This window comes from Grammomys surdaster, unplaced genomic scaffold, assembly GCF_004785775.1.
Source record: "Grammomys surdaster isolate TR1022 unplaced genomic scaffold, NIH_TR_1.0 125888, whole genome shotgun sequence".
Classification (NCBI taxonomy): domain Eukaryota; kingdom Metazoa; phylum Chordata; class Mammalia; order Rodentia; family Muridae; genus Grammomys; species Grammomys surdaster.
In genome coordinates, this window is record NW_021620713.1 from 1,959,277 (window position 1) to 1,984,161 (window position 24,885).

The 24,885-nt window shown below is 38.3% G+C and overlaps 1 protein-coding gene across 5 annotated transcripts in view; it reads right to left on the reverse strand.

Moving 5' to 3' along the window:
* The window catches only part of Gtdc1 (glycosyltransferase like domain containing 1), a 352,841-nt gene that overhangs the window by 15,015 nt on the left and 312,941 nt on the right, over positions 1-24,885 (reverse strand). For all 5 annotated transcript variants that reach the window (XM_028752204.1, XM_028752205.1, XM_028752203.1 and 2 more), the window contains one exon: positions 11,177-11,286. In XM_028752204.1, coding sequence (XP_028608037.1) covers positions 11,177-11,286 — 110 coding nt within the window. The remainder of the gene's footprint in view (positions 1-11,176; positions 11,287-24,885) is intronic.

A 24,885-nucleotide genomic window follows, 5' to 3' on the forward strand; every position in this document is an offset into this window, starting at 1 on the left:
AAAAAAAAAAAAACAAAAAAACAAAAAAACAAAACAAAACAAACAAAAAAAAATCAAACTACAAAAGTTATAGCCATACTGTATTAACTGCTTATTTACACTGTAACACACACACACACACACACACACACACACACACACATACACACACACACAAACAGGTTTTGATACTCAAGACCTTGGAAGGTATTTCCTACAGATAAGGGGATACTATAGTTGTCTGGGAAGAACAGATGAATGAATCTGTATTTGATTGATAAAGACAGCAGAAAAATGTACACAAGAAAGAATTGCATCTTTCAAAGGCTTGGATCAGATATGGCATTGTTGGTGAGCTCACTGAGGAGATGGATGGAGGAAGGAATAGATTTAGTGGGGAAGAGGTCTCCTCTGGTACCTGGAAGTAAGAAGACTATGACAGGCAGTGATGGGATCAAATCACAGAGCAGGGTAACTGGAATAGTTGTACCTGGTTTATATCAGCTACTTTCAATTATGTGATGGGGAAGAATATGCAATGTTTTGAAAAAGTATCATTATGATTCTAACTGTTTTTCTAATAAAACTCGGTAAAATGTTTTCAAGTGGAAATGTGACCCTCATTTGAAGTTGAGAAGCCCTGGTACACAAAGTCCCAGCTCCTCCTAAGGAACGGATGGTATAGTGAGTAAAATGGAGCAGGAAGAGGTGACCCAGCTAAGAGTGTCAGAGCCCGAACTTGACAGCTGACCTTCCCAGGCTCTGGTCCTGTTCCTTTCATGGCAGCAAAGAGCTGATGCCTTTCCCTTGCAACTAAGCCAACATAGGCCAAGGGAAGCTGCTGGCAAAGCTTACTCCATGGATCTAGACACATACTCCTTACTGTGCTGTTTTCTGTCAGACTCCAGTTCTGAGGGAGGCACAACAGGAATAGTCAGGCTGAGATACATAGGCCCTTCTCTGGTCTCAGAGAGGAGAAAATATTATTGTGATCACATCAGGATCCAAATCATGACATATGATTACAATATACAAATGCAGGAACCCCAAAGTGTGCAGATGTAATCAAAGCACTGGGTGGGTTACAGCCTCATCTCTCCTGTCTACAGGGACGTTCTTTCTCCTGTATTTCAGTACATCTAAGCCATGGATGCCTCTGCAAGTGTTCAGTTAGGTCTATTTCCACATTCCTATTTGTCTATGAATGTCTTGATTATCTTTTCCATTCATTAACTGATTTCCATGTGTCTTTCTCAAATGTACATTTCCCACAAACTTTGAGACCATTTTATGAAAATGAAAGAACATTTTTTTTTCCTCAGTGATGTTCACACAGTTATAACTTCTGAGAACAATTTCTTGAGAGATGTTTTGGGAGTTGTATTCCGGAACATATTATCTTCATGGTCTTCCCCCTGGTAGAATGGAAAATGATCTTGTCTTGAGACTCACTCCCAATCTTCTGGCTCTAGTAGAAATGATACATATCTCACTCAGTGGAGCTGCAGGAGTAGACGATGAGCCAAGGCATGGCACGCCTGGGAGTGACCACAGAAGCAGGCCAGACTCCCGGGACCCTGCACCGAGAAATCAGAGTGCAGTGCTAGCACTACTTGCACTGCAGATGTTTTCAGTATTCAGAAGGAAAGGGTGGATAAGATTAACAGGGCTTTTCTGAGAGAGGAGCTGCTCAGCCACTAACAAGGACCTTCACCCTCGTCAGTGGGGGCTGAATTACGAAGTGCCCCAACTGCTCTATGAAAGTCATCCTGAGTTGGTATTATATCCCTAGAAACTGTTTTCTGGGGGAGCTCTGCCATGGCCTCACCCAAGCAGACAGATGTCAAATGACCCTAGTGCAGTGTGACATGAGGTTGACAAGTGAAGGAATGAGTATGGCTAGCCACACAAAGGTGAAGAGACTCTTCTGGATTTGGGAGTTTGTCAGGGGAGGAAAGGGTATGTGTGCCTGTGGGGGAAGGAGCAGAGGAATTTAGGCCGTGAATAACACAAGCCAAAGAGGTGGGTAAATGAACAGATGCATTCAGAAGATGACAAAGAATGGGAATTCATAAGACACTAGGTTAGGGTAGGACTGCGAGTAAGCTCCCTTAGTATAAAAGAATTGAAGTCCACCATACAGAAGAAAATCTGCAAGATATATAGTTATCACTATTGCAGTACTACAAGTCTGTTCTTGGGTAGTTGGGGTTTAGGAAGAATACTGATATCTGGTGGGTAAAATGGGCATATAAATGCCTAGAGCCTGGGAGAGAACTGTGAGTCTTTTGCAAAAGGCAAGGTTTTAGAAAGCAGGAGCAAGACTGTCAGCCAGAAGCGGGTGAGGGGCGGGTCAGGGATGATCAGGACCTCAGTGTTCTACTAGCAATGGGATGGCAGAGAAGGGAAGGAGGCTAAAAACACTTTGGTCATCTGATCCTCTACCTTGGGATCTACTGGATGGAATTTGCGATGTGAAATTACCAAGAAAAATCAAAGTATATTAATTTACAGGGCTCAGGAAAATTATTTATACTTGTGTTCATCCTGAATACAGATATTAACCCCATGCTGGCTGCTGTTGGTCATGATATATGTTTCCTGTTATTGCTTTGGTGACTGCAACTGCTTACTCATCAATCCTCTGCATTCACGTTTTATTAGTGGTAAAATTATAGATTTCCCCTTAAATTTTGATATAGAGTTTATTTCTTCTCGTATCATTACCTTTATTGTTTATCAGCTACCTGTTTGAGCATCTTCTGGGTATATGCCCACAAGTGGTATAGCTGGGTCCTCAGGTAATATATGTCCAATCTCCTGAGAAACCACCAGACTGATTTCCAGAGTAGTTGTATCAGCTTGCAATCCCACCAACAATGGAGGAGTGTTCCTCTTTCTCCACATCCTTGCCAGCATCCACTATCACCTGAATTTTTAATCTTAGCCATTATGTCTGGTGTGAGGTGGAATATCTTAGGGTAGAACAGTCTTCGGACCCCTCTCCTTCAGTTTCTGCCCCACACATTAGTCTCCATATTTGCTCCCATGAGTATTTTGTTACTCCTTCTAAGAAGAACCGAAGCACCCACACTTTGGTCTGCCTTCTTCATGAGCTTCATGTGGTCTGTGAGTTGTATCTTGGGTATTGCGAGCTTTTGGGCTAGCTGGGTGTGGTGGTGCATGCCTGTAGTCCCAGCTACTCAGGAGGCTGAGACAGGAGGATCACTTGAGTCCAGGAGTTTTGGGCTGTAGCGCACTCGATCAGGTGTCCGCACTAAGTTCGGCATCAATATGGTGACCTCCCGGGAGCAGGGGACCACCAGGTTGTCTAAGGAGGGGTGAACTGGCACAGGTCGTAAACAGAGCAGGTCAAAACTCCCGTGTCGATCTGTAATACACTCTTTAAAAGCTATCATTTCAGAAGCATTTTGAGTCTGACAAGACAGGTTCTCCACTGTAATTTCTCTGTACCTGGTAGCTCTGATATTCTTCTCTTTCACTTATTTTCTTTTTTACAAGACTCACAGCAGTTGTGGGAGGACATAAAAAGTAATATGGTGGTACCCTAATTGGACTCTGCTAAGGTTTTAAATTATCTTAAAATGTACTACCATTTCTGCTATGAAAAATATACATAGTATTGATTTTTTCCAGTCAGGAGAAAATTCATTTTCATTCTTTAGTCTTCTTTTTTTTTTTTTTTTGCCATGGTGGTTTGTCATCTTCATTTTACCATAAGACTGGCAACAAATTCCACTTATCTTGGGTTTTGGATTCCTGGGAAACAGACTTTCTCACACACTTCTTTCTGAAAGCCATGTGAGGGCACTTCCATGTATTGAGATTTTCATTTATACATGTGCATCTAAATGGAGTTAAAACACCATTTTCTCCACTATACTTAGGGATTTCAATATATTAGATTGCCTTAGAAGGTTGTTCATAAACAATATACCCCAAATTATGAAAAAGTTATAAACAAAGGCATGCTATAATAAAATGTAAACATATAAACATTTTTTCCTTTCAAATCAGACAGATTCTAGAGGGAATTTTCTTCATTTGATATTCACAATACATTAATGAATAGAAGAGGTGGCTGGTAAACACCTTCATGTAAAGGGAATAAAAAGTGACTAAAAAAAGTACTCAGAAAGAGGACTGGCTTAAGGAATGATATGTTCTTGACACAGTGGAGTTCAGTCTTGTCTTACTAGTAGAATTTATTTCATACCACATATGATCTTATGATTCAATATTAATAAATTAATAAATTATTTTGTATTGGACTTAGTTTACAGAAAAATGTAGAAACTTTACATTAATGTAGTTTATTTGTGTATCTCTTCCTGGTACTAGCTCTTTGGAATAGCCACACTGCTGAAGATGAGACAGCAGCTGGAAGCTGAGGGAGAGAGGAGGTGGAAGGAGAGGAAACTGCCACGTGATTATCAAGCGTTTTACTCCAGAGCTAAGAACCAAGACCATGACAAGATCACAGTAGTAACACTGCCAGGCCAGATACTCCTCAGCAGCTTCCCACACACCACTCTTGACCTAAATAACAGGGGAACCAGAATGGCTTCTGTCTGCCAAAACCATGTTTCAGGTTTTCAGTTTTCTTCAGACCTTTTTGGCTGCCTGAATGTCTCAGCTAAAACTCCTTTGAAGCAAGACTACCATATCTGTAAGAAGGAAGAAGAATCTTACATAAGGTCTTGGCTGCTTACACAAAAGAATATTTTGTTTAGAATTACCATTTGTGGGAAATTATGAAGTATACAAACACATTCCATTGACTTGATATTTAAAACATTTACTAAAATTAAAAAAAAAAATCATCTCAAGGGCTAACAATGTGACCTTGTCATGAGAACTGGCCAACACTCAAACATGTGCATTGAAGAGTTCCTAGGCTTCTTGGTTCCTTTTATACACAAAACTAGATACAGATGGTTTATAGAGCAAAATGACCTTTTAATTGTCTGAATAAGAATGAACTTTTAAGATACAGCACACTCAATGTCTTCTTGGCATCCAAAAAGTATTTCAGAAACTCATTCTGCATACAACCTCCAAAGAGAAGTCCTTAATTCTTATAACAAAATTTGCATAGCACTTTAGCACTTTCCCTCAAATTACCTACTCCTATGGAAATCTTCATAAAAATTCATTGAAATAGAGTAGGTAGTTTTATTGCTTTTCCTTTCCTATGTCCTTTTTATTGCACAGCTGAGTTAGCTGATGTTCATCTGGAAAACTATAGAATCCAATTCTAACCTATTTTGATGATTTAAATTTCTGTAATCAAGCCTTCTCAATCTTGGTGCTGCTGCTATTTTAGTAGGTTGGATGTGCTTGTGTTGTGGGTTGAGCTGAGTTGTGTAGTATGCTTGGCAGAATAACTAGTGTCCTATTTGGCAGCATCTTACCCCCGCTCAACAGTTATGACAATAAAATATGTATGCATGTTGCCAGATGTCCCCAGGGAAGGAGGGAAATCATTCCAGGTTGATAGTCTCTATAAGCTTTATAAAATGCCAAAACACCTAGAACTTACCCTACTTCATAGACCACCTCTACTTCATAGAGGTTCCCTCTTAAAGAATTATGAATTACCAGATATATCTTCAGAAATCATCAGGTTGCTCCCAACCAGAATGCTGCAGCCAATGCCCAAAAATTTTGTAATCTCTTTATGAACTGGACTAGACCTATCCAGATGGGGATAGAATCCTGGAGAGGCACAGCTTTCTCTCTGAGAAGCTACAAATCATGGTGTACATTAATGAGTTCTGGTGGCCCACCATGCAGTTTATAAAATTATTTCTGTTTCCTGGCTTTTGATAGTGAGCAGGGCTGGCTTTTCTTATGATTGGGCAGTGCCTTGATATTTTGGCCAATAAATAGAGTAGAGCCTGTGTTATTTATAAGCCAGTGCAGTTCCTTGATGACATAAGTATAGGGGAATTTTAATCCAGCAACATGGCTGCTCTGACAAGGGATTACATCCAAAGACGTGATCTTTGTGATCCAGCTGGAATGAAGACATGTCACACACCTTTATCTCTCTGTCTAGAATACAGACATGCCCTTAGTACACATATTTAAGGTAAAATTAGTTTGTAGAAGGAAGCAGCCATGTTTGAAAGTGACATCTAATTGAAGGACACGTAAAGTGATGAGTAAGAGAAATATCTGACAGAATGAAGCAGAGATAGATACGCCCAGTTTTCACCAGAACAGCACAGGGAAGAGAAGCTATAAGAGCAGCACAGGGAGAGGAGAGGGTCAGTCAGTTGGGAGTCAGTCATCAAAGAGTCAGTACAGTAGAGCTGAGTTCCCTTGGCAGCTTGTGGCAGTTGAGTTAGTGAGTTTATGCAGCTCACAAGGCTGTTGAAACCAGAGAATAAAAGGGAGCCAGAAGATTAGAACAAATTGCCAGAGTTAGTTTGAGACCAAGCAGAGCAATTCAGTGAGAAGCCAAGAGAAGCCAGATTGAATCAGTCAGCTTAGAGATGAGTTTCAGTCAGAACAGCTGAGTTGAACCAGCCATCTAGAGTTCAGAAAGAGGTAGAAAAGGTGAGTTTATTCAGCTACAATAGGCAAAGAAAAGTTACTTTTACACATGGAGAGTGAGTTTTCTAGTTCTTCAGGTAACTGGTAATGCTTAGAATGACGGGTTTTGTCTTTTATCAGGTAGGGACCTCATCTACTGACATGAGCAGTGCATGGCACTCATCTGCATAAACATATGGTGTGAACAAGAAATCCATTTTACGTTTTAAGCCACTGCAATTTTAAGTAAGGTTTTATGTTTCTTAGTGTAGCCTAGGTTATCCTAATTTAAGAGCTGAGAGTTGAGAAGAATGTTAAAAGTTATATTAAATGAAAGTTACTTCTGTTGAAACAGAAAACATAATACAAAACCACTTAGAATTTGTTCTACTTGGTGTTATTGCATACTGAAAAGACATCTTTTTTTCATCTCTTAATTCTTTAGGGTTTTGTTTCAAAGTACATTTCTCTAAACCTGATAAGATATTGTTTTAGTATGACAGACCCATTCCTTCATTCAAGTAATATAGAGAACATTGATGACAAATATTATGTGGGATATTTTTCTATTTCATATTTGTTTTGACAGTTTTTTTTGTAATGAGAACACTTTAATATCTAAGGGGTAAAAAATTATTTATGACATAAATTTTAAAGTTTTTTAAAAAATAGCTTTTCATTTACAAATGGACTATCAAAGAACATGGAACTGATTCACAGGAGTAGTCAGGATTTTCTATAATCATACCTCCTGTTTTCTTCCCTATAAAATGGAGAGAGGTCTTTGGATTGCCATGGAGAACACATACTAAGCATTGGCCTTGGAGACTGCACAAAGTTTGCATCAACGGTTTTTGCAATAAAACTTCTCTGTGATCTTATTTTTTTCATAAATAGAAAATCCAACATTGGCTGATTTGCATGGTTTATTGTGAAGACTATGTCAAACAATGGAGGAAGGGCAGAGAACAGTTCTGGGCATATGTGGGATCAGGAAATAGTCAATCTAGCATTGAGAGCATTGCTCCAGGAAGTAATCAATAAAGCAGCAAACCATGTTCAATCATCCTGTATGACTTGCAGTGACTGGTACAAAGGAGGTACTTAAAACAGGTGTGTTCACAGCTGTAGCAATGCTAAGTGATGTGGATGCTGACCTGCTCTACTCCTGTGCTCTACTCCTGGCCTGGTCATTCCCTTGCCTACACTGCCCAGTATACCCAGGGAGGATTGCATAAGTCACCAACTATCTTTGTACTTTCTCCTCTTTTGTGACGACAAAACAAACAAAAACAAAAACAAAAACAAACAAAGAATACAAAAATTATGAGTCACAGGGCTATAAAACATAATGAATCTTCTTAATTTTGTGACACTTTCCAAGGAAATGAGGTTTATAAAATGATTTTTTGCTTGAAAATAACCAACAGAAATAAAACCACATAAAATCATACTATAGTCTTAAAATTCTCAAGAGAAATTTAGTATTGATAACAGTTTCTTGTCCGCACAAGTGTCTTCAGTTAACACTGTTATTTTCTCCTATGTGCTTTGTGGACAGATAAAGGCAATGGGGGATGGGGAGCTTGCAGACACGGTCTCCCTGTGTAGCCTAGGCTGATTTAGAACTTGAGGTCCTCTTCCCTCAACCATCTGAGTACTGGGATTACAAATGTTCAGGACCTGGCTGTTACAAAATCAAGTTGGAGGAAAAACCACCTAATGTTCCTACAGCATATAAACTCTCTTTCTTGGCTTTCTAACGCATCTGAATGTTACATGGATGAGAAAAGACTAACATACAGGCAGTTATTGAAAGTAACTGACCCTCAGAGTCATTGTTTCTCTTCTTATCAATTAGGTAGTTATTAATAGTGTAAATCTCATTATGATTGCTTGGAGGGTAGGAGTGTTAGAAGTAAGTTAGGGAAAAATGAACACTTTAAGTTAGATAATGTTGAGTCAGAAAATAGTACACAAAACTCAAAGCAGCAGTCAATTACAACTTTATTTAGTTGTATGACCCTACTTGAAGTGTTTATTCTGAGACGGGGAGAGAGAGAGAGAGAGAGAGAGAGAGAGAGAGAGAGAGGTGTATCATCCTGAACAGTGTGGAAGTTAGCTAGTATTTCCAAGTGGCATAGAGTAATGCCTAGTATGTACAAGTATTTGTTAAATAAACCAGGGGAATGGCCAGAATGACAGAGGTTACACACATAGCTCGTTAGGAAGCTTGTGAAGTAAAGGCTACACGGCCATCAAAAGCTACAACTAGAAAGCATACAGAAGCAATATTCACTCCATTAGTAATTCTGATTCCTTCATTTGCAAGCTGAAGCATGGTGACTGAAGCATTGATTCCCATTGGAAACAACACATGGACCTGTGGGTGAGACATAAACCAGGCCAAGGTGTGCGTAGAAGTAAAGGAACATGTACACAGACAATGTGATGTTCTTTCCTGTAGGTCCCTCAGTACTCTGTAAGTACTGTACTACATCCCAGTTGCCTTGTAGGGAGAGACAGTCTTGTAAGGGTATGTTCAAGGAAAACCCAAGTGAACAGTAAGACAGAACATGATCTTACTGAACACTAAATGCTTGGACCCAAAACTGTTTCACATCTTAACATTCTACAATGCTGCATCATTTAATATGGATATGAGTAGTAGAGATCCTGAAGTACTCAGGGATATGTTACTTTGAAGTGAAAATCTAGCCAGCTTCACAGAGGTGGCTAAAAGTACACTGTAGTGATGCTGGTAAGAAACCCCTTAGGCATTTCCTCTATTTTCTCCTGTTAGTCTATCCACAAGCACTCAGTGGTGGCATACACAAATACAAATTGAACTTGCCAACTATGAACGTTGGTAAAGTTTCTTTCCTTTCTTCTATGTAATCTAAACCATCAAATTCTTCTCTGTTTCCCTCTCTCTCATAGTTCCCTCACTCATCTCTTTGCCATTGCTGCAGAATCACTCTGGGGTCACCAACAGAGACTTTATACTGATTCTGCCTCACTATACCTCATTTGCTTTAGTGACCAACACTCTCTGTACCTTGACACTACCCTGTCTGTGGAAGGCAATGTGAATGTACCAAGGTCTGCAGAAACCCCTCATAGCATTTCCTTTAGCAATGCCACGACATTTCTCATTGGAAGTCCAATTGGACTTCCTTTAAGAACAGTTTCTAAAATGTTTGCTTAGGTGTGGTTTTTTTCCCTGTTTGGAACAATTTAATCAATCTTTTACTTCTGGCTACTAGAATATTGTTGACTGTTAGCCCTTTAAGCGCCATGTGTCATTCATTACACATCCATAACTGTGTCAGTTTGATGCCTTCTCTATTTTCTGTTCTCTCCTTAACACGACTGTAAGTTCCTGGTTGAGAGGGAGCATGTATACCTTTGCTCACTCATTTAGTAAGTGTTTACTGACCTCCAGCACTCCATTGGTCAGTGTTGCCAGTGATAGAAATGACCGAGACAGGGCCAGTCTTTAGTCCTTATGTAACTTACATTCTAAAGTCTACTAAATGTGTGCATGCGGTGATTGGTGAAAAATACTATGAAGCACCATGAAGAAAATCAGTGTGCTAGGAGAACATGGGCAAGCTACATGAAAATGGTTCAGAGCTGAGACTAAGAGGAGAAAACAGAAGATAACAGGCAGATGAGGTCAACAGAAGCTTGCTACCTTAGAGGACCAGAGAAAGGTCTGGTGTATACACTGCAGAAGAGAAGGCAAGCTATGAGATAAGGCCATAGAGGACAGGCTGGCTGCAGTTCCTGCTACTGAGCCACACTCAGAAAGCACTGTCTAAAGGAATGTGCACTGCAGGCAGCCTTTCAGTGACATACCAGACCATAGCAAGAAACTGCTCAACAAGACTATGTTTGAACATTTGATGTTGCTTGGTTTAATACCCAGGCTGTTCAAACCAACCAACCAACCAACCAACCAACCAACCAACCAACCAACCAACCAGCAACCAACCAACCAACAAATATGAATGCTTGTGATTTCACTGACCCCAGCACAGCACACTAAGATACAAGGTAAAGGAAATGACCCCAGAAAAGCATCATGTAGTGTAAAGAATGAGAGGATCCACTGCTTGCAGCTTCCACATTAATTTTGATTCAGTTAAGCACAGAGGCATACACCAATGAGCACACTGATATGGGCTAAGGCCCAACCATACCTTAAATTAGATGCTTTATCCAGGGCACCTCATACATGGTAATGTACTTGGTCCATTACCAATATGAGCAGAATGCAAACCAGTGACCCCAGAGGTGAGAGGTTGTACATCCAATTAGAAATTTCCGACTTCTGTAAGTGCTAAGATGCTCACAGCAATATATTTTGTTTACAGAAAAATACATTGTATAAACTATATTTTATAAAAGAGATGACTATTCTCAACTTAAATCAAAGAATGCTTACTTAAGTATTTTTTTAATTGAATCTGAGTTTAATACTGTCATATAATCTTGGTTAACAGTGCTCAGTTTGGCTATTCTAACAAAGAAGAAATTAATCCTTAAGTTTGAGTACTTATGTCTTTATATAAAGACAAAACAGTTTGTCATATTTGTAATACACACACATTAGAAAATTCAAAACAGGTACCTGGTATATCTGTAAAAGTTTCTCCGAGGACAGAGACGAGGAAATTGAGCCTTAAATCTTTTAGATGCATTAATACCTTTAAAAACGTCTCTGGATCTTTGTCATGCTCCCTGTAAATAAACAGAAAATATACTTAGTATTACCTTAGGGTACATGGTAAGAAAAATGTGTTGTTCATCTGGTGCCAGTTCCAATCAGGTTTTTCTGCTGGTGCAGGAAGCCCCTGAATTCAGAGGCTTTTCTTACCTCTCTGAACTGTAATAGCTGCAGACATGCTCTAAGTATCAAACAGGGCAAGGACCTAGAGGTAAGAGCTGATGCAGAAGCACAGAGCAGTGCTGCTTATTGGCTTGCTCCCCATGGTTTGTTCCACCTGCTTTCTTAGAGAAAGGACATGGCACCACCCACAATGAGCTGGGCCCTCCTCTATCAATCACCAATTAAGAAAGTGCCTTTCAGGCTGTCCTACATCTGGATCTTATACAGTCTCCCTCCTTTCAGATGATTTTAGCTTATGTCAAATTGACATAAAACTATCTAGCATATTGATTATTTTGAGCTTTGAGCAACATAAATCCAAGAATTGAGACTATAGCTATAGTGTAATGGGTAGATGTAGACATAAAATACTGTTAAGCACATATGGTAAAGAATGCCTTAAGAAGTGTTGCTCTTCCCTACCCTCATATTTCAGGAAGCAGTTTTGTTCCACCTCAACTTTCCTACACTCTTGACTCAAGAGTAGTGCCCCCATGCAGACAACTAGCTTACTTCTATCACCTGTTGTCTGACATTCTGTCTAAAAGAACTACAAAACAAGACTGAAGCTGCCCCATGGCATCACTAGACATCTTTTCCCCAGCTAGAGAACCCTGCTCAATGCTCATGATCTCTAGTAATCAATCAGTTGGGGTATGTGCATGTGTGTGCACACTTGCATGTGTGCATGCGCTGGTGGTGTTACTGGTGGAGGGGTTGGCCTTTTGGGTTTTGTAGGGGGGTGGGTTTTTTGGGTTTGTTTGTTTGTTTGTTTTTTGGTTTCTGTATTCAAAAGCACTCAGCACTTAGAATTGTTACGCCATACTTCCCAAAATAATTCCATCTCAGTTTTTAATTTCTATGAGTCTACTTTTACTGGAACCATCAAGTAAAGAAATGGTAAAAACATCCAAAATACTCATTGGTTGAAAGCTAACAGGCTGTTTCCAAAACCAGATAGTTTCCTCTATGTTGTATACTAACTTGAGTATAAAATTTCCCTATTTATGAGGGATAACTTTGGACAAGTAAACTACTTTATTGTCAGTTGTATATTGTGATTTAAACAAAATGAAAGGGGATTCTAACCAATATTTTTTGTGTTCTTATACAAATGACTATTGAATATTAAAGCTTTAGTCTACCTAGAAAAAATGTCTAAAGTATGTGGTAAGTTGTAGTGCATTTACTTTGTTAGAAGCAATAAAAATAGATATTCCTAAATCCTACTTTAAAAACACTGGAATCTTTTAGGAACTATGCTCTTTACTCAGTTAAGTTTCATCCCACTTAAAAACTACATCTGCTTTTACGTTACCATGCACATACCACACATGCATACAACTGCACACACATGCACACACACACACACCAATATTTAGAATACATGATATGCCGGAGATCCATATCCTCTTTTCTGGAACTCCAAATGAAGAATTTAGATCACTAAGAGGATAGATTTCCCTCCAGTGTTACTCTCTAAAGCTATATTATGTTCCATTTTTTCCCTCCTCTTCATCTAAGTATCTCCAAGAGAATCAGCCTAGAGAAGTATCTTACAGATAAGGTGGCAGTTATTTGATTGATATGGTTGAAGACAGCATACAGTATATTCTTTCCTCTCAAGCTGTTTGGGGTCTTTGTTCTTGCCCACAGCAGTAGTATATATGAAAACTATCCAAACACTTCCCCATGGTACATGTATATAATACACATCATCTTAAAAAGCAATGAACATTTTGCCTTTGCATCCTTTATTATTTGAAGTAAATCAAACTGAGAGGCATAGCACTTGAAACAAATTGTTTGAGAACTCTAATTTTATAAAATCTTAAGAGTTTTGTAAGATTATAAATGCTGTTTTAAAATGTTAATTAGAAGATGCATTTGTTTCGATTCATGATACTGAAAATATTGACTGAATTGTGAATTAACACATTAAGAGGTACAGATGTCATTTTTCATGAGGTTCCCTGAATGATACAATTTTCATATTTAATATAGCAGTTTAATAATTTTACAGATTTATTTTATATAATTAGTAAATGAGAAATTCAGTTACTGGTATATAACTATTTTCTGTAATAAAAATCAAATTTCTGAATTATAAATAAAAAACAAGTATTTTAAAGACATCTGGTCTACATCTGTCTGAATAAGATAGTTTAAAACAGTATAATTAAATGCAAGAAATACTGAAATATTCACACCTTAGAATGTTAAAAAATTTATTCCATTTAAATAGGATTTATGGAAGGATATATTTCTTTAATTTTAGTGTCTTTTAACCTCTCTTCTGTCATTAGAAAACACTGACAAACTGAGCAAGTCAAAAACATTTGATTTTTTTTTCATGCCTGTGCTAAATGAAAGTATTTTTTTCTTCTGATTATTTTACATGTTGACTAGCAGTGTTCACTCTCTCAGTCAATATTTAGTATACACAGATTCAGGCCTATCTATCCCTTTTATTGCATTATAATTCTCCGCTGCATTATTGAAAATGAGAGATTAGTGCTTCCTGAGATATGAGGGCAGGGAAGAGCAATACTTCTTAAGGTAGTCTTTATCATATGTGCTTAACATCATCTGAAAGGAGGGAGACTGTATAAGATCCGGATGTAGGACAGCCTGAAAGGCACTTTCTTAATTGGTGATTGATAGAGGAGGGCCCAGCTCATTGTGGGTGGTGCCATGTCCTTTCTCTAAGAAAGCAGGTGGAACAAACCATGGGGAGCAAGCCAATAAGCAGCACTGCTCCGTGCTTCTGCATCAGCTCTTGCCTCTAGGTCCTTGCTCTGTTTGAGTTCCTATTCTGATTTCCTTTGCTGATAAACAACAATAGTAAAGTGTAAGCCAAATAAACCCATTCCTCCCCAAATTGCTTTTCAGTCATGGTATTTGGTCATGGTCATTGTAGCAATAGAAACCCTAACTAAGACAATCAGTTTAGCTGAATTTCTTTTTTAATAATTTTCTTTTTGGTGAAATGGGAAATTGCCCAACATTGAACTTTTAAAGAGTTTCCCATACACTGACCATACCCTACAACAAGGCATGAGCCTCAGACATCTACTGGGACATATAGTGTCCATGATATTAATGAACCCATTTAGTACAACATACTACTAGTCTAAGATACTTTCAAAGAAATCTAAAGATGAAACTCTCCTACATGAGGTTGCAACAGAAAGTACTGCATGGACAGTGAAGGGTTTAATGATGGCACATCTGCTATCACACTTTTAGCAAGAAATCTAAGTCTCTAGATCACATTTGGGTTCACACGCTTCTGGTGGGCAATGAGAAATAGTCTTTAGAGGTCAATTTGCTATTGGTTATAAGAGGCCTTAATGTGTGCACCATTTTTGCTTCAATAACAGTAATTTATAAAAGTCAGCCTAAAAGGATGCACACAGAAATTTTGCTACAGTGTACTATAACAGCATTACTTATAATGACAATTTTGTCGGAATGTAAGGTGGTGACAAATATATGTTGGTACATGTGATACAAGCCTTAGTAGCCATGAAAAATAATGTTGCATATTGTGTGATTCTGGACATGGAAAAAATCCAGTATTAAGTATTCAACTGTCAGTACTTGTGAGTAAAAGGAGCTGTAGTGCAGGACAGAGAGATGGGAGTGCCTGTAACAAGACAAGGTTGATCTCTAAACTGTTGGGGTTGTTTTGGCATGTTTGCTATTTTGTTTTTAAATAGTCTTGGTTTGTATAAATGATTTTGAATGTTTTAAAGATGTTTGATAATATTCTACACAACTTTGGTCATGAGCTTTCTACTTAACTTCAACATATTCAGCACCTAGCTGTTTGATTTCGTTTTTTCCCATGGACCTTTAAGTTTGATGAATGCCAGTCAAGCGAGCTTACTTTAACAAACAAGGCATTTCAGTCAATTTGCCAAGACCCAGGATTCCCAGTCATGCCCACCCTACTGTCTAGGTAAGGACAAAACATTCTGGCAGGGAATTCATTCCTTCACACCCTCACTATGGCAGAAGAGACCAGCAGGGAAATATTTCAGGCTTCCTGGAAGCAAAAGATACGGCAAGAACAGCTTTTATTCCCAAATATTATTCAGAACATTTGAAAAGCATAAAATGTTTCCATGTGTTTTTTCTTCCTATATCTGTCTCTCTCTGTTGCCTTTCCTGTTTCGTTTCTGAGAGCTAAATTTCTTCTTATTCCTCACTTAGCACTCATTCAGTAAATATTTATTGAAGATTTCTAAGTTCTCCATACTTGTCACTTACAGTGTTACCATTTCTGATTTTCCCACATAACTCTGTATATATTGAGCAGTCTCTTTGATCTAGCTCCTGTCTGGTTTGGGGGAAATTTGCTCTTCCCAGGAGCATACTACTCTGCATCCAGAGCTCTGCGGGAAGGGCAGATGAGGCCTGCTTTGTTCACTGTGTACCAAGTACTAAGCTGAGCAATGGGGACATTATTTGTTTGTTAACATCTAGGATTCTTTCTGAGGAAACAGATTTCTTGTTTACTCTCTTGCAGTTGGTGAAGACAAATTTCAGTCAGTGGACTGCAAGCTGACTGACTCATGCTAACTTCAGACAAACATATCTGAAAGCAGTTCTAGAGAGCTTAGTAAACTTTGCAGAGATTGTGTGTTAAGGTAATTAGGTTCAGGTTGTCACATGGGATTTGTCCCATATGCATTGGCATACAAAGGTAAGAGAAGATTCTTGTGTCTAAGCTACTCCACACTTAGGGAGTAGTGAAGTATTCACTACTGTAGCATAATCTAGTACACCTCAATTAGATTAATCTGTGGCAAAAAATCAGCTGTTTTATAAATGCTCCACATTCCTACCAAGCATGTGATCATCATCGTAATTAAGCTTCTCAGCCAAGTAACCATCAAAGAGAACCATTCTGGCATTAGGGATCACATAGAAAACTTACATTAGAATTTACACACCATCTCTAGTCATATTTTTCTTTTGTTAACCTTGATTTTGTGTCTCTTTCTTCTTGCATAAACTGAGAGGAGGAAGTATCTTCATCCTATAGTTCCCAGATCATTAAGCAACAGGCATTCCTTAGCTTCTGCTACTTTGGGGGCACAAACTCATTGGAGAAGACAATATGGAGAAGCAATACATAATCAATTCTCCAATGAGACAGTTTCAAACATCTTTACCTTCTTGAGGCTTTGCTAACCTATCTCTTTCATTACAAACTCAACCTCACTGGACATGAGCCTGTAATTTTAGCACTTAGGAGGCTAAGGAAGGAGAATCTCATATTTGAAGAAGGCCTGGGCTAAATACTGAGATCCTGTTTCAATAAAACAAGACAATCTCTCCATTAAAACTCAATCAGCCAACAAAATAACTAATTAACCAACTAACTGAAACCTCAAAAGATTTCACACTTCCAAATTCAGTGATGTGCTTCTTATTCAAACACAGGCTTCTATTTGCCTCCTAAGCTGGTTGTCACTGCTGACTGGTCTGATATGTTTTCTAAGACATGTACTTTTTACTTGCTCTGCTTGATGTCAACAAGCAGTGTGCCTTTCCTTCCGTATGTGCAGCTTCTGCCTAAGGATGGTTTAGCCAGCAGCCTTCACTACTGACCAATTTCTTCATTTCTTTTGTTCCTTCTTGCTTCTGCAGTCTCAATTTCTCTCTTTCCTCCTTCCCTCGCCTCCCTGTGTACTCTGCAGACCTCCCAGTAATAGTTGTTTCTTTAATACTCTTCCTCCTTTTTATTTTTTTAAAGCCCTTCCACATTGGTAATTGGAGGCTAGTCACAAAGCATTTGTTTTCAGAGAGTGAAAGGCAGTGCAGAGATAAGTGGCTCACTCACCTGTGGCCAGCAGGTCTCTTGCAAAGCCAGAACAAAATCAGATTCTGTTGACTACTTTCCCACTCAGTTTCTATGATCATCTTTTATACTATACAGAAGAGATACGAATTCTTTTGTTCCTGGTTTATTTCACTTAACAAAATGATCTTTAGTTTCAGCCATGTTGATATAAATTGCAGAATTTCATTCTTTTTCTGGCTGAAGAGTATTCTACTGTATACACGTACTTCATTTTCCTCATACATTTATGTGTTAGTAGATAGACATAGGTCAATTCCACATACTGGCAGCTATGAGTAGTGCTGTAATAAAGAAGGTGAACATGTGCCTCTGACATATTGTTTTTTTTTTTTCCTTTAAAAGTCAGCTAGTAGTATGGCAAATGGATTACAGCAAGTTCTGGTTTAATTTTGTTGTTCTGTTTTAAGATAGGTTCTTGTCACAACTCTGGCTTTGAACTGTGTATCCTAGGCTGGCCTCAAAATCCTGATTGTCTTGTTTCAGTCTCCCAAGGGCAGGGATTACAAGTATGTTACCACGCCTAGCATTGTTTTTATTTTATATTAATTTTTTATTGTTTAAAAATATTATACCATCTCCCCCTCTGCCTTTCTTTCCTCTGAACCTTCCCATATACCCTTCTTTGCTATAATGGAAATTTCATTGCTCCTTTTCCCATTAGTTATTGTTACAAATATATTCACAGATATATAAGTACAACTTGCTCAGTATGTTTAATGCTACTTGTATGTATGTTTTTAGAGCTGATACCCCCTGCACATCATTTCTGTAATTTAACTTATATCCCTACTAACAGTGTTCAGCACTACTCTTTCTAAAAAACACCCTTAACAATACTTGTTAGTACATTGCCCTTTGATATTAAGATATTTTTAGAATTTTAATCAGTTTATTTCTTCCCTACTTTGTACCCAGAAGGCATTCAGGATGCTAAGTTGTTTCATGTTCATTGCTTCAAGGAGGTATGAACCAGGTAGAAATGCTGCCAACCTCTATGGTAGGGTTCTCTTAGCTGTTTACAAGCCAAACCCCTTGTAATGCCAAGGGCTATAGCAGGCAGAAGCATATACAATATGATTATAGCACTCTGTGTTGCTTCACCTTTGTCAAAGGTGACGGCCAAAAAATTTACAAAGCTGGGAGTCCAGGTTAATGCCTAGGAAAAAAGCAGGACAAGGGTGTCAAGGAGGTAGACATGGAGAGACAGAGATAGACAGTAACACAGCTTTAGTATGCCTCTAAGTAATACTACTAGGGATGTGCACAGAAATTTTAATCCATCAATGTGGCTGTTCTGCAAGAGACCACATCCAAAGACCTTCTGTGTGATCCAGCTGGAATGAAAACATGCCACAAACCTTTAATCCCTCTGGCTGGAATACTCTCCTTTAGTATACACTTTTAATTCCAAACAATGACTAATTAAGAGGAAGACAAAGTGACAAATAAGAGGCAGATTTGACAGCATAAATGATAGGATATGTCCAACTCTCATGAGACCAGATAGGAAAAATAGGCAACTTAGGAGTAGCATAAGGAGAATGCACTTCAATTGAGTTCAGGTAATGCAGTTGTGTTCTGTTGAGTGGAGTTGAGTCTGGTGCAGTGCAGATGAATAAATGCAGAGGCAGTTGAAGCCAGAGAATAAGAAGAAGTCTGAAGATCAGAACAAATTGTTAATAGTTTGTTTGAAGTCAAGCAGAGCAATCGAGTAATAAGCTGAGAGCAGTCAGACTGAATCAGTCACCTTGGAGGGGAGTTTGAGCCAGAAAAGCTCAGTTGAATCAGCCATCCAGAGTTCAGAAAGAGCTAAAAAGGGTATTTATTCAGCAGTAAGCCTCTGAGATGACACTTACAACTGGTGAATCAAAGATACTTTTGTCAGGGTTGGCCGTAAGAGACTTCTGAGCCAAGCTGTACGTATAAGTCGATGCATGACGTCAATGAATGCCAGGGGAAGACCACAAAGCTGCTTATAGAGTGTACATGAATAGAGTGCACATGAGTCGTGCCCTGATTTGCAACTAGTAAATGGAAGCTAGAGGCCTGGGCTATAGGAGACGTCTATTAACACACTGAAATATGCCATTGGAAAGAAATGCAATTAAAAAATAAAATTTGAATTCACAGATATCAGAGTTTCATGTTATTGCATATTGATATATTGTTTGTCTTTTCAGTAACAAAGAGGTCCTGTCATAGAAATCGAGGCTAGCAGTGCTTCACAGAAATGTATTATCAATTCAGCTTTGGCTGGTGATCCTGTCTCTGCACCACAGTGTTTGCTGTCTTTGAAATGTCTTTTTCTTATTAGCAAAAGAGCTTTCTACAATGTACTATTTATAAGTGACTCTTCACAGGTCAGCTTATCTCTTGTGGCAGTTACATCCCTCTCTTGACCTGGGTTTTCTGAGCCCTTTTCCTGGATCAGAGTGCTTCCTAGTCTCCAGGTCTCTCTAGTTTGGTATGTGTTTTCCTATCAGATACCTTTGCCAACTGAAAGGACTCTGGCTTGACCTCCAAATTCTCTGTTGTCACTAAAGTCTAGCACCCTTGTATGTGTTACATCTTCCTGCTTCTTCCATCTGACTGAACTATCCTCAATGAGGTCCCTAATGATTTCTTTGAGAAGTTCCCTATTGCTAGAAACTTGACTACCCCCAGACTTTCTTTTATTTCCTGTACGTTACTTAAGTACTTTTTGTATAGCTGTTGACTTGCTAGTGAGCTCTTTCTCTACAATCTGGTCAGGAAGCTCAAGGACAAATATCCTACAACAAACTGGTAGGCCATAGTGTCAATAACTATATCAGCCTTCTCCAGTGGAGGGTATTACTTCAGCAGTCATCGTCCCATGCTGTTCGATCTCAATGCCACTAGTATGGCTACTTCCTTAGATCTGGAAGGCTGTACACAATCAAATTTTCATCTCCCTAGTTTATTCTAAGTCTTGCCATGTTTCCTCAAATGTAGTGACCAATCAATTAGATTTTCTTTGGGATTTACACATTATTTTGCTCTAAACTACATGCAGGGAATATGTTTGCAACTGGCTGATAGTAATACCAAGAACTAATACCACAGTGTCCATCCCTTTCAGTTAGACATTTCTCCCAGGATCTAATCTAGGAAATTTTTTGATTGTCTTTGAGAATTGTTTTTTTTTCCCTCTTGAATAGAAATAAGATGACTTCCTGTTTTACCCTGGCTTCCTGGCTTAAACTCAGCATACATAGTAGCTATCTACGTAATTCTCAATGGAGATGATGGTGCTGAAAATATATAACGACAGGAACAAACGACCTAAAAGCTTACTGTATGGTCTAAGTAGTGAGAGAGGTCCATTCCATAGGAGCTTGGATTAGTGCTCTAAGGATTGACTGAATTTAACCAGTATCAACAGGAAGAAAACAGACTAAACAATACAAGTGAATTTAAAGTCTTAGAGGGTGAGATGAGAGGAAAAGACATGTGAGCCAACAGAATGAGATCCTATTATTTTTATATCTGCATGAACATCTATAATTAAATTTTCAATAAAAGAAAAGTACACACTCATTGTAACAAAACAGAAATAATTCAAAGATATATGCTTCCCTTTCCTGGTCCCTCTGTATAAGAGTTGCTAATATCAGCAGCTATTCAGTGAGTTAGCTCCAGACCCTTTCCTGTGCATACTCAAACATGATATTTAATATCTACTCTTCTCATTTTATGAGATTAATGTCTATTATTCTGCATGTTGCATCTTACTGTCTACACTAACACATAAAGCATATCATATTTAAAATGATTATATAATATTTTAACTTTTCATTAGATAATTCTAATATTTGACATTAAATTGCTTCCAGTGTTTAATCGTTCCATGCAATAATGAAAGTGACACCTATTTCTTAAAGTTCTTGAAGTTCACTTTTCCCAAATTATGCATTTTTTTCTACTCTACAAATGTACAGCTACAGAGTCCTTCACCAGGGACATTCTGGTCAATTGTACTTACTTCTCTACCTCTGGGACTTACTTTCTTGTAAAGTTCTATCTCCTATGTTGTGAGTTCCTTAAGAGTAGAGGTCATGGCAAAGTTACCATTATGTTATCATCCACGGTCTAGCATAGTAGTTTGCACATTATTGAGAAAGATAGTAGAGTGAATTAACTCTATGTCCAGATTCTCTGTAAGTCTAATCTTTTTACCCCTCTTGACTAGAGTAAGTGTTTTAGTGCTTCTAGAGTCAGATTCTTTGCACAAGCTACATTTCGCTTTCCCAAGAACAGTTAGAATCCTTAAAAACAAACAAATGAACTAACACACACACACACACACACACACACACACACACACACCTTAAAAACCATCACACTACAGTAATGATCAATCTTGCCTCTGGAATCAGCATATCATCACATACTCAATATTTTCTAGGCCATAAGAAAGTTGACAACCAATCTTACTGGTCAGTTTATTAATAATCAAGCTGTCATTTCTTTTTCAGGAAATTTAAAGCCTCCTTGCTCATCTCCATATTTATAGTAAATGTTAACCTCTGTACCTTAAGGACAAAGAGTTTCAGAGACATACTCTTCCAAGCTGTTTCCAAAATATGACTGTATTATATCATTCTCTTCAACACAGCACACCTTGCTTTCTCTTCTCTAAAATGACTATGGCTTAAATTCTATTAAGTTGAAATCATGGTGTCCCATTAAGTATTCATGTGTCTCTATGGTTCCCATTCGCTGCACTCTCTCTGTCCTTATTTCACACTATGATCTCTTGTCTAAAGTTCTCTCGTCTGGAATAGATGTTTCTGTTGTCTTCATCATCCTTGTGTCCACTGCTTCTGCCACTGACTTTATTTTTTCTTGTATTTATCCCGAGAAATTCTCTCTCGCTCTGACTCCTGAACTAACAAGGATTTACTACAGATGATTTCATGAATGTGTTCTTTTATACTGCCTGCTATTTATGTGTATGCAGTGCTCTTGTAATGGTTTGAAATCCCTATATGTATAAACACCATCCATTGTTAGGTACTTAAAATAAGAGTTTAAAATGAACAGATGAATGATGGCTGTACTCTGGCTGATGGCACTAGCTGTGTATATATCTTTAATAGTTTGGAAAGACTAGTCCACCAAACAACATGAAGGATCATGTTTTCGTTTTGTTTTAAATAGACAATTAAATTTGGTTTGGGATTATTACATGCCTCTTGACAAATTGATTTCACCTCTTAATAACACATTTTCATATTCAGCTGTGAATATTTTATAATGATTACTAAAGACAAGGTCTTCAGTTATATGGGGAAGAATCTTAATTTCAGGAGAAAACCCAGTCTAACAATGTTAAAACAGAAATGGACAGGGTTCTAAGTAAGAAGTCACTCCAGTGGAGAAAAAACTGCTAGAGCTCTACATTTCCTTCATTGTTTTCCAGGTAGAAAGAAACTGCTTTGTTCTTGGTTGATAGCAATCTCACAGAAGAGATGGCCTCCCTCACTTAGCAGTGACTACTATGCAAGCCAGAGTGTCGGACGTGTGTTCCATTAGACCAGTTCATGATGACTCCTGCTGCTGCACATGCTGCGCTCGCATCTCAGAGCCAGGATTTAAATGTTCAGTTTCCTCTCCTGTTCTCTCAAACAAAGTAAACCCGCATTGTCCTACGTATCACTCCTATAATATATCATAAGAGAGGCCAGGGCCAACCTCAGTCTTCTGTTGCTTATTACTAAAGTCACAGAGTTAATTATATTCCAAAAGAAGACTCTCATTTAGAGGGAAAGAATAAGGAGATTTTGAATATTAAAATAGCACTACAGAAACTTTGCAATTTTATGAAGTCCCATTTGTCAATTCTTGATCTTAGAGCATATGCCATTGGTGTTCTGTTCAGGAACTTTTCCCCTGTGCCCAAGTATTCGAGGCTCTTCCCCACCTTCTCTTCTATTAGTTTCAGTGTATCTGGTTTTATGTGGAGGTCCTTTATCCACTTAGACTTGAGCTTTGTACAAGGAGATAAGAATGGATCAATTTTCATTCTTCTACATGTTGTCCTCCAGTTGAACCAGCACCATTTGTTGAAAATGCTGTCCTTTTCCCACTGGACAGTTTTAGCTCCTTTGTCAAAGATCAAGTGACCATATGTGTGTGGGTTCATTTCTGGGTCTTCAATTCTATTCCATTGATCTTCCTGCCTGTCTCTGTACCAATACCAGGTAGTTTTTATCACTATTGCTCTGTAGTACAGCTTGAGGTCAGGGATGGTGATTCCTCCAGAAGTTCTTTTATTGTTGAGAATAGTTTTCGCTATCCTGGGTTTTTTGTTATTCCATATGAATTTGAGAATTTCCTTTTCTAACTCTGTGAAGAATTGAGTTGGGATTTTAATGGGGATTGCATTGAATCTGTAGATTGCTTTTGGCAAGATGGCCATTTTTATTATATTAATCCTGCCAATCCATGAGCATGGGAGATCTTTCCATCTTCTGAGATCTTCTTCGATTTCTTTCTTCAGGGACTTGAAGTTCTTGTCGTACAGGTCTTTCACTTGCTTGGTTAGATTCACACCAAGGTATTTCATATTATTTGCAACTACTGTGAAGGGTGTCATTTCCCTAATTTCTTTTTCAGTCTATTTATCTTTCATGTAGAGGAAGGCTACTGATTTGTTTGAGTTGATTTTATAACCAGCCACTTTGCTGAAGTTGTTTATCAGGTTTAGGAGTTCTCTGGTGGAAGTTTGGGGGTCACTTAAGTATACTATCATATCATCTGCAAATAGTGAGATTTTTACTTCTTCCTTTCCTATTTGTATCCCTTTGACTTCTTTTTGTTGTCTAATTGCTCTGGCTAGGACTTCCAGTACTATATTGAATAGGTAGGGGGAGAGTGGGCAGCCTTGTCTAGTCCCTGATCTTAGTGGGATTGCTTCAAGTTTCTCTCCATTTAGCTTGATGTTGGCTACTGGTTTGCTGTAAATTGCTTTTACTATGTTTAGGTAGGGGCCTTGAATTCCTGATCTTTCCAAGACTTTTATCATGAAGGGATGTTGAATTTTGTCAAATGCTTTCTCAGCATCTAGTGAGATGATCATGTGGTTTTTTTCTTTGAGTTTGTTTATATAGTGGATTACATTGATGGATTTCCGAATATTGAACCATCCCTGCATTCCTGGGATAAAACCTACTTGATCATGATGGATGATTGTTTTGATGTGTTCTTGGATTCGGTTTGCTAGAATTTTATTGAGTATTTTTGCATGTTCATAAGGAAGATTGGTCTGAAGTTCTCTTTCTTTGTCGTGTCTTTGTGGGGTTTGGGTATGAGTGTAATTGTAGCTTCATAGAACAAATTGGGTAGTGTTCCTTCTGTTTCTATTTTGTGGAATAGTTTGAAGATAATTGGTATTAGGTCTTCCTTGAAGGTCTGATAAAATTCAGCACTAAAACCATCTGGTCCTGGGCTTTTTTTAGTGGGGAGACTTTTAATGACTGCTGCTATTTCCCTAGGGGTTATAGGACTATTTAGATGGTTTATCTGCTCCTGGTTTAACTTTGGGACCTGGTAT